At 35.1% G+C, this 11,529-nt stretch overlaps 1 protein-coding gene across 3 annotated transcripts in view; it reads left to right on the top strand.

The window, feature by feature from the left end:
- Window positions 1-9,693, top strand: part of igsf9bb (immunoglobulin superfamily, member 9Bb) — a 157,507-nt gene extending 147,814 nt beyond the window's left edge. For all 3 annotated transcript variants that reach the window (XM_030437838.1, XM_030437840.1, XM_030437839.1), the window contains exon 20: window positions 182-9,693. In XM_030437838.1, the coding sequence (XP_030293698.1) occupies window positions 182-396 (215 nt within the window). In that variant the 3' untranslated portion in view covers window positions 397-9,693. The remainder of the gene's footprint in view (window positions 1-181) is intronic.
- The last annotated feature ends 1,836 nt before the right edge of the window (window positions 9,694-11,529 follow it).

Below are 11,529 nucleotides of genomic sequence, written 5' to 3' on the forward strand. Positions count from 1 at the left end.
GTCTGTTTATTGGTCCCTGATTCCAGGGCGATGCCCTGTTGATTATTAATTTTGATTAATTAAATTTTAATAATTACTATCAATAATTATGAATTTCTAATAGGGACACATGCCCTACCATCAATTCCAACAGTGTTTATGAGTTCTGGTGGCAATGACCATTTCATCTTCCCTCCACCAGGTGTCTCCATCTCTCAGACCCAGCAGGCCTACACCTCTCAGGTACTCCAGCCCGAAGAAGCTCTCTACCTCCGCAAGAAGAAGAAACGGCCCATCCTCCATGACCCATATACTCGCTTTTCTGCTCTGCTGTACCGCCGCCCACAACGGGAGGACCAGAAGGCAATTTTGGCCAGCATGGACAACATAGACCTGGACCATGCCACCCTACTCTAAATGCCCTTGAGGACAAGGTCACAACCATGCAATCTGCCCCCCAACAGCACTAGCTACACACCAGATTTGTAAAAACTACTCTATCAATTAAATATGTTTGCGATTGATTAGCTATTAAGGGGAATAGCACTAAATTTCAGCATTATACAGTTCAGTTTGCATTAGTTAGCATTCTGCCATTTTCACAAGCTAATCTGTGATGACAACATATGTAGTTTAAAAGAATGGAAAGAAACAAAAAATAATTATTTTCAGAGACCAAACTTATTTCTTCTGTTAAGAAAGTACATAATAAAAAAAGTGTCTAAAATGGTGCTCCCAACATCCTGTCAGCAAAATAGCAGCATTTGTGACTGGAATGGTATCACAGATTGGAGTCGCACTCCTAAGGCTTCCCATCTGACAAAGTTTTGATTATTTTTATCAGTGTTCTTGATACCCAAATGCACAAGAATTATCGGTGTATGCTTAAATCAAGTAGTATTCCCTTTAAAGAAAATGTATGAAGAAAAACTTTAGACTTTTGCCGATTTAAACCAAAATGATAGCTGCCACAGTTTTCCAAAATTTTACTCCAGTGCAAAAAGATGAATACAAAATAATACATGATTACCAGTTCCTGGTTTTTTTTTCCATTTTTTTTTTCCATTTTTATCTTTTACAATCCCAGTGTAACCATTTCTTATTTTAAAGACTCCTCTAGGCTTGGGTCATGTTTCTTGTGCTGAGCCAATCCCCCAAAAAGCCCTGCGGGTCACCGTTTACAGCACCTTCCACGGGTTCCTCTCCGCCAGCAACGTTTCCTATCTGCCGAGAAACTCACCTCACAAATGTGGGTGTTCTCACTTCCTACCAAGTATACCTCAGAGCACAGGACACGAGACCACACAACCACCAGGATCAGCCAGCAGAACGTACTAGCCTTTTTCACCTCTTTAGTCATTTTTGTGTTCCATGTGCTTTCCTTATGACATGTTCTAGCTTTTCATGTTTATATGTACCTCTTCTACTTTGTTAGATGTACATGCATTGAGTTACTTACGTATATCTTTCAATATGCTGAAAGAGTAATTCTGTCACATAAGTGAAGACATTTATATTATCTAGTCATCTTCTTTGCTCTGCTGTGAGCTTGTTGTTTAAGGAATGTCTGTTAAACAGAAACTTAAACCTGGACTACTTTTACTCGGCCTACAGAAGGAACTCTATTGACTTTCGCTATATGTAATTTTTTATTGAATAGATGTCATTCAGCACTGAATCACGTTTCACCAGGGGCTTACTGTAAATTCATATTTCACACACTTGCAACAAACCATTAACAGGCACAATGAGTTTGATTTTTAAGTTGAATTGCTCTCATTTATTCCTTATGAAGTCATTTGATTGCTCCAACTAACTGCTCAGTCTTTATCTTCTCATAACCGTTTGCACTGGAGCAAAATCTTGTTAATTTCCTTAGATATCTGTCTGTTCCTGTACATCTCATCCAGTTCTTCTACTTTAGGTAGGGTGTTCCAAATCCTATTCAGAAAGAACTATAGTATGCCAAAAACAATTCAATTAAAAAGCAACAACAACCATACATAGTAGAGGATGAGATTTTGTGCCATAGTATGTGATAGTATTTTTTTCATACACATTAGAGGGCATAAAAAACAATGGCTTTGTTGGGCCTTAATGAAGCTTCTGGTTGGTTGCCTGCTTCACCTGTGTCTAATATTTATTTGAATGTTTTATTTGTGTGTGTGTGTGTGTGTGTGTGTGTGTGTGTGTGTGTGTGTGTCTACGTACCTGCCTCTTTTTTTGCCATTTTCTATTCACAGCCTTTGTATTCTGTCTGTTTATGTGCTTATCTGAACTGGAAATACTAAGTACAGTCGTCCCTTATAAGAAAAATGTGGCATTGAAGGTGACACATAATGAGCCAAAAGCTTTTGTTGTGTACTACACTGGCATAAGCAGTTTTGTTTACGTGTTCTTCAGTTTTACTTTAAATGATTCTGGTGATCGAGGTGATTTCATTTGCTGTCTAACTGATATGGAAATATGGATACCAAGGGGCACATTTCATTGGCCAAGTAAAGGAAGTGCCATAACTTCAGAATCTCAACTATCACATACATTACACATGTGTAACTCAGTCATACTTCAGAGTCCACAAGGAATGGGTGTGTACTAAAAGAGTTTAAAGCTTTTGTTGCCATTTACATTTTTTATAATTAATTTACTTTTTTTTCGTTTTGCTCAAAAGGTGCTCAGTTTCAGATGTTGTTATCATGTTTAGATTTTTGGATAACATATCATGGGCTCCTAATGCAGCAAGAAAGTTGTGTTTGGTTCTCAACTGTGTTTGGAGTGGTATTGGCATGTTCAGGGGTGATGATCAGTTTTCATGTATTTATTTGTGTATATTTTTATTATGATTTTGAGCAGATACTGGTACAGCTGCAACTCCAACATAGTCTAATATCAGCCACAAGTCATCAAATTTATTTGCTGATATTTCCACAATAAATGCTTTCAAAAGTTCTGCTTTTACATCTGAGCTCTCCTCTCATATTGAGTTTTAAAATTGCAGGAGGGCTTATGAAGAGATGTGATTTTTTTGTTTAAATCTGTTTGATTATACAGGGAATACTAACCAAGATATACATAATAAGACAAGCATAACATGTGAATATATCCAGCATACTGGAAAAGGGTAAAAAGAAACAAGCATTATATGCATTAGAGTTGCTTTGGCACTTAAAAAAACGGCCATTTTAGTAAAGAAGATAGTGCCTTTGTTGATGATGGCATTATTGTGTCGCCGAGGTTGGACAATCTAATGGCTAATAGTTAAGCACTGACTCTGTGTCAATGTAACACATTTATTGTGGAAATAACTTTAAAGATACTGCTTATAAAAATAAAATGTTAACATCTGTAACTAAAGTCAAACCACCATCTGAACTTCCCAAGATAACAAAGTCAGCATGAATAAATTCAGCAAGTATGAAGTGGCATGATGCACGTAGAATACATTGACCATTGACGAATCTCCTACACAACCAAGAGCTATTCAGAGCTAGTGCCCACTGCTGTGAATGCAGGCAACAGGTTGGCTAGCCTATAAGAGACAAAGGGAAGAAGGAACTTCCATGTGACATCGACATTGTTTTTACATGTTTATAAAACACCAACTAATGTAACAAACTGAAACCAACCTATCATAGGTGCTTTTGCAGATGTGTCAAACAGAGGCTCTTCTTGGTGCTAAGCTAACCATGACGTAATGCTGTACTAGTGAGTGAGCCTTCCGTATAAATGATTACAAATGCCACTTCCATTTTCTCAACTGTAATATCTGTATTGTTGTATTTAGGAACCCTTTATATATCAAGAAGAAAAGACTTCATTTGTTTAAATTAAGACTCTGTGGTTAGAAGGTGGTTGTTGGAGTAGTGGTTGCATTCAAAATCACACTGAAAGAGAAACAAGGAACTCTTCTTCTATAAAAGCCTCACTATGGCATACCTACAGTGATTTCTAAAAAACTTCAGTCAAATGTGTAATTGCACCTTGTTGCTGTTGAATATCATTGTCTTTATGCCATTTATAAAAATGTTTTATTTGTTAGCTATAAAGAAGGAGAGTGCCATAGTTTCCTTTCAAAAAGACATTTTGGTTTTTTGAATGTTTCACTGCAGACCTTCTGATGTTTGTGTTGTTGTGGGTCGTCTTAGCAGAGTTCTGGAGGAAATTCATTGACTGAATGAGGGCACTGGGTTTGTTTTGTTTAGAGACTTTGATGTTGTACTTTCTAGGCCTGCATCATAGACAGAAGTTATTGCATATAATGTATGAAAAGAAGTAAGAAGTAAACACACTAAAGGGATAGAGTAATTGCCATCAAGTTAACAACTAAGTGCAAGGATAATAATGACTGTATTAACATTGCTAAGAAATTAGCGAGTTTGGGAATATGACATTACCTGATTCTAGCAGAGCATTTCTAACAAATTCTTATAAAATCACTATTTCTCACCAATGATATCAGGTTTTGGAATGGGCATCCAAAAGTCCTGTGACTTCCCTTTAGGAGTTGAAATCAGCATAAAACAAAACTACTTGTTTTAACAGTAGTATCTTATAATGTACATACTGAATTAACATATTGCCCCAAAATGCTTAACAATCGCATTGTTTCTGTTGAGGGATTAACTTTACAATTTATTTCATGTATTGTATCCGTAAAATCATAACTGATGCACTTTGCCAACTTAACACTGAACATATTGTTCCATGTTGTAATAAAGAAACCAAAACTGACAGATAAGGAAAAAGATCTTAAATATACAGAAAATTCTTTATTGAAATTTGTAGATATAATAATCTATTCTAAAATGTAAAATAACAATTTGCATATTTTATTAGAATTGGTCAATAATATGCGTGCAGTTACAAAAATAGCAGAGATATTTACATTTTTTTCATTCTTCCAACACACAAATAGTTTGTATGTAGATGCTGCTGTGACTGTATTCGCAAAGCAAGTACAGATATATATATATATATATATATATATATATATATATATATATATATATATGTGTATATATATATATGTATATATATATATATATATATATATAGATATATATATATATGTATATTTATTCTTTTTCTTCAGGTGAAGTCTCCCTCAGAGTACCGTGGATGTGTGGTTCTAAGCACAGTCAGTGTGAATAAAACAATCCAAGTAGTTTGGAGATCCAAAATGAACTAACTGAACTAAATCACTCAAATGTTCAGCAGCAAATACTTTTTTATATGTTTTGATTGAATATATAGAGAGAATAAATAACATGCACAGCAATTTAGAGAAAACCCTACAAATTCAAAGCCACGAGACAGCTCTTCAAACCAGCGGTGGTTTGAAATTGTAGCTTTGTGTGACTGCAATTATTTCTTCACCGAGGGCTTTAATGAGACTTAAGTGAAGTGAGGACAGTGTGAGTTGGATGGGTGAGGCATCCTCACAAGGCTGAGGGCGTTAGATCTGCCTCAACAAAGTACTGTATACCTCTCAATGTGCCACTGAGAAATGTGTCCATGTACATATTGTATATGAAAGATTTTATTTGCATGGTATAAACATTTGAACACTACTTACAAAAATGGGGAAATTGCTGTTAGAAGAGCACACATTCTGTAGCTGTTATGTGTTAGAAAGGTGTGACAACGGTGATCTCTGTAGTCTTGAATTTTCAAGCAAATGCCAATGAAAGTGAACGATAAAAGTAAGTAATTCTGCTTTTAAAAGATGTAATTTGTAAGAAATGGACTTAATTATGATCTTAAACATTCAATAACCATTATCAACAGAGCGTAAAGAAACAACAGTGTTGACTTTATCAAAGACGTCTATGTACTGTCTTGAATTAATGCCCACTGAAGTTACCATGCTAACCAGCTAGCCCCAGCCCATACTGTCTCCATGATAGCTTGCTAATTGTTTATCAGCGGGTAACTGAGCTACCTGCTAACCACAGCTACTCACTACATCCAAAAATAGCCACTGCAAAGAATAGAAAGTCCAGTATAGTTAGCAGCAGGTTATGCTGCCCCCTTATAGTTTTTGAACAACCTTCGTATTTTGGCCATTTCTTATGAATTACAGCTTTAAAGTGACTATAAAAATGCTGTTATTCCACTGGTGTACTTAAAAAAGTATTTTTTATAATACAAAATAATTCATTAAAATGACCTATTATAGTGGAAGACCTAATCCTAATACTCTAAACAAAGAACACTGCTGTAAACTTATTCAGCTAATAATGAAACTACATTTTAAATACAAGATTTTTTAAATTCGACCTGCAAGGAAGTTTGGTCACAGTAGGATTGAGATGAAATAAAAGCACAAGCCATGCAGTCAGATAAGTTAGTGGCTTTGATGCTATTAAAAAACACCCAAAAATGTTTCTAGATGATGGGCAGGTAGATTTGCTATTTAATACTTTTGTGATGTCTATCAATTGGTATTTTTTATAGTACAAGTTAAGTGAACGTTACCTCACAAACTGCAGTCTGGAGTAAAACTCAATAAGTCACTTTTGATGCTCTCTGTCAAATTGCAGTCTGACTTGTGTTAAGTACATAGATGTAAATGTAGAGAACAATTTACTCTTTGTCAAATACTGTAGCTCAGATTCTCATTCACATGTTTATTGTAACTTTGTTAGATGAGCCCCCAGTAGTGCTACACATTTTGCGATAACTGTAATGATTTGCAGTTGATGGTACAGTTAACAACTCTGAAATAGCTTCAAATAAGTTATGTTTGTGGTGAAACATCACACATTTGTATCACTATTAATATCACTCTTGTATCACGCCAAGAGTGGTGCTAACCACTGCTAATGTAATACATCACTAATCACTTTGTCACTCTGTCTTTAAAATGTAATAACATCTAACATTGTTACAACTAACTTCCCTTATCATGAGTAGATGGCTACGAATAAATTACATGATTATATTTTAATCTGTCAGACTTTGATTGGATATTTCTTTTGTTGTCAGGAGCATAATTTAAAAGAAGAGAGGACATTATAATAGAAACCTCCTCCTGGAACTATAGGCTGAATCATAAGCAAACTATATGAAAAAACAGAACAAGAACAAATGGCTTTAAGAAGTAATCTCTCACTGACAGGATGGACACATTGAGTGTCCTTCATTTAAACTCCACTTGGGAATTAGCCAAGCTCATTTAAAATCAGTCTTTGTTTAATGCCAGACACTGCAGATAATTGCCATCAGTGTATCAACACAGCAATGTGGAGGGAAGGAATGAGTTATTCAAAAAGGCGTACAAAAAGGCATTGCAGATTTGAGATTTAAAAAAGAAAATGTTACATCGTGTAAATATTATCTAAAATAACATACCTTTGTCATATATATTTTTTGTAGAAGAAAATATGATGCACATCAACTCCATTGCAGACTGCGTGGGAACTGAGTAGTATAGGGTCTGCTTCAGTGAAAAATTCTAACATGATGTAACAGACCGATGTCTATATGTGAGTGATGGAAATCTTCTAAATGCTAGAAATTAGTTAAGAACTTAATATAATAGAGCCAGGAAATATAGAGAAAAAAGATATATATATAATAAATATACATATATATTGTCATGGAACCAAAATGGTTATATGAGTATCTATATTTGGGGACAGTACTTGTTTTCAAGAATGTATAAGTCTATATTCTATTATTTTTATATCCATTTGTTGCTTTATACTGTAGCAATGCAGAATCTTACACAGAGTAGAGAAATATGATGTCTGTCTGAAGTTTTCAGTTGTGTACAAAACAAAAGAGAATGGTGCACCAAAATGGCTGTCACTGTACTGTATATCTCACTGTCTATTACGCAAAGACTCTCAGAGAAGGGTACAGCAAACTAGTTATTATAGCAAAGTCCATTTGGTGTGAATAGCAAATGTAATTGTTGAATTATTTGTGGACCATCAGCTTCCCACATTTATTATTTGTTCTTTTTGGGGACAGTGATTTAGCTCCTCACTTTTTTTTTTTGTTTTTTTTGCCAATCACCAGGCTGGCTTTTGCAGTCACATAGTCATCTTTTTTAAATATTCTTTGGCATGAAAGAATGGTGAGAATCTTTTTTTCCCTACTATGGTGCTCTCTTGCAATCTGTATCACAGCAGAGCACATAAATATAAATGTATAATCATATAATTCACAAACTGTGCAGATAGAAATGTTTCACAGCGTATATTTACCGTATGTATGTAAGAGACACGGTGCTTCATGATGCTGCTTTGAACTGACAGAAGGGGATCCAAATCTTTGCTTTTGGTTTGTTTTTTAGTTCTAAACTGAAGCATGTGCAAGTTACAGCGATGAACATTATGTTGCCTTTTGTTCAAAAGTGGAGGTTGAGCATTGCAGCCGCTGCTAAAATTGACTCAAGACATTTAATTCAGTGCTGTACATTGCCAAAAAAAAAACAAAACAAAAAACACGTCATATACATTCTGACAACTGGTGCTATTTAAAAACATGTGTGGTGCTTTTTTTTAAGTTAGTTATTTCCTTGCTTCAGACAAAATGTAGCTACACAATCCTGTACTGTACTGTAGGTTGCCGTTTGGCCAGCAAGTCATCATGTCAGCTGGGCCGCTCATGTGTTTCGATCTTCGGCTGCTGTTGTTTCAGGGAATACACAGGTCAGATAGGACTAACATTTTGAGAGGCAAATTTTAAAGCAAGGACATTAATTTGAATATAGACGTCATAATTATTTTCTTGGGATTTAGTTAACAATTTTCTTGTTGATTTTGGTTTGAACTTCACAATGCTTCAAAGTCTAATGTATTGGTGGTTGCAAATAGTATCCACACATTGTGTTTGGTGCTGAGTGAACAGATATGCTCACCATGACTTTTGATACGGTATTCCTCTTAGACATTCACATCCCTCTAAAGTCTTTTTATCAGGTCAAGTAAACATACTAACTCAACACGGTGACAAGAGAGTACAATTAAAGACTTCTTTCACCTTTAATTCAACCGAACTACTCCAAAACCACCACTAGATGGAGTTTGTTGCTCATAGGGGATCTGTAGAGTTACTATGTTTTAAGACCAGAGAAAGCCTTCAATTATTTTTGTGTAAAAGATGCTTTTAAAAACTAGTAAAGGTTTGCTGCCAACACTCAACTCAACTTTTTGGAGAATGAAACATTTTCGTTAATGTACAAGTCACATGAAGCTGATTATCTCTTTTTTTTTTTCCATTACAAAATGCAATACAAGTGGAAGAAGAACAATCTGAACTCATTGTCTCCTCTAAATTGTTCGGTCTTCCTGAGATGTGTTAAACCGGTTTGAGTTACAGACTTCACAACCTTCTGGAAAACAACACAAATGTGTGAGTGTGTTCACTGTTAGTTACAGGTGTAGACAACTCAGTACCTCAAAATGTCTCTTCATGGAAATCTTTAGTCCAGATATGTAACTACTCCTTTTTTTATGTTCTCCATTTCTGAGAAGTCAGTACTCATGATGCTTTTTATATTTGTTGGCACAAACACTAACAAGAATGTATGGCTATTGTAATTCCTGCTCATCCCCACTCTTCCTAAAAATTGAAGCTCTGAAAGCAACTAAATTGAACTGTCAGTTTTTTGTATTTCAAATGTCTTGGTATGCTTGTTGTAGTTGTATATTCATAATGGTGTATATTACATCAATTTTTATTTATTAAAATGTTTAAATTTTCTAAGATGACTCTTCATGTTATTCAGCAGTGATTCTGATCATTTCATGCACTTTAAATTTCGAGGTGAAGTTGTTTTCTTTGCAGTGTGTTTAAGGACCATGTCAGTGTTTTTGTAATATTTTCCCCACTGTTTCAGGCAGCTATTAAGCAGCATTCATGTCATTTCTGTACAAGTTGCTGTTACTTGCTGCTATAACTTCAAAATGCGCAAATTAGTTGTGCGATAAATGTTCGTAGTATGTGTGATATAGCATGTTGACCCTGGTATGGTCCATCAAAACAATAATATTAGCATTTAGATTACTGAAAAATTAGGAGAAAGCAATTAGCAATGCATCAGTTTGTGACTTTTGATGTAGCCTAGTGCCACTGTCAGAACAAAAAGCCAATTTTCACTTTCATTTGTTGGGTTCTGACCAAATACCTGCAAAGACGAAAGACATTCCTATCTGCATTAGTGTATTATCAAAGTTAGCATGCTAGGCTGTTACCATTTCCACTGTGAGCATTTAGCATGCTGACATTAACATGTTGTTCATGAAGCTGTGACCTACTGCCTCTCAAAGCCACAAGCATATGGCTCTTAACTTATTATAATTTTATCGTTTTTGTAATGTTATTGTAGCCTACTTGTGTTACAAAGGTAAAGGTTAACATGGCTCTTACAAAGAAAAAGGCAATAGGCCTTCATAAGAAATATATTAAAATACGTATGTTGACATATATTTTTGGTACAGTTGGCTACATGGTTCATACAAAAAGACTACTTAATGACTACTTAATTTAATAGCGAGGAGCTTACCTAGTGTATGGAGAGGGTAAATAATTCATATGTCACAGAGGGGCCTGTCTTCATCTAGCTGCTATCTATGAAGCTAACTGAAAACATGTAGATGTACAAGGTGCAGGCCCCAAAACTGATTAATTAATGTCATTAATTACACCTGTGCCTTACTTGCATTGTAGAAAAGTGTGAGGTGTGAGAACAACAGTCTGGAATGTGAGTACTTGGTCTTTACTTGCCTGTTCATGGAGCACACCGAAACCTTCCCGAACACAGAGATGCAGTGGATTACATTTATAAAATCCATCATCATTTGCTACAGGTGAGTCAAGATAAGACCATGGGGTCAAGACTGAGGGTTACGCTGGTTAAAAAAAACAAAAAAACACACCGTTAGTTGTAATACAGTAAGACCACAAATGCAGTCATTCAAGCCATATCATCATATTTTGATGGAAATGTCCCCTTGTAGTGGCTTTTCGCCTAACTATAATCTGAGTGGGATTGAAATTAGTTGACAGATCCCATCAATATGTTTTTATTTAACATGATGTATCACACCTTATTATTATGATATTATGTTGATACTGTAAGTTTAGATTTCAAATGTATTTATTTGTTCAGACTACCATTCATCTTACCGCACACTTTGTCTTAATTAGTAGAAGCATACTTGACAATGAACTGATCCGGCCAGGGAGAGTGTCTCTCTCATAGAAGGCGGTCTCTCTCTCTCTCTCTCTCTCTCTCTCTCTCTTATACAATTCATTAAATAGAATAACATAGATAGATAAATAAAAAGAAAAAAAGTGGCAGAATGGCAAAATGGCATAGAAGTAATTAACGTTTGTTTAGAATCAATAAAGAAAGAAACAATTAACAACAATATATTAATACAATATGGTAGGAGTCAAATGTAACAAAATTAAAATAAACAAATAAAAACAACAACAAAGAAACAGATCAAGAACAAAAACCCAAAACAAACAAACAAAAAGCCCACATGGAGTAGAGGAGGTGATTGGTGAGTGAGGAGACAAACTGCTGTCATG

The sequence above is a fragment of the Sparus aurata genome, chromosome 13, assembly GCF_900880675.1.
Source record: "Sparus aurata chromosome 13, fSpaAur1.1, whole genome shotgun sequence".
Lineage (NCBI taxonomy): Eukaryota > Metazoa > Chordata > Actinopteri > Spariformes > Sparidae > Sparus > Sparus aurata.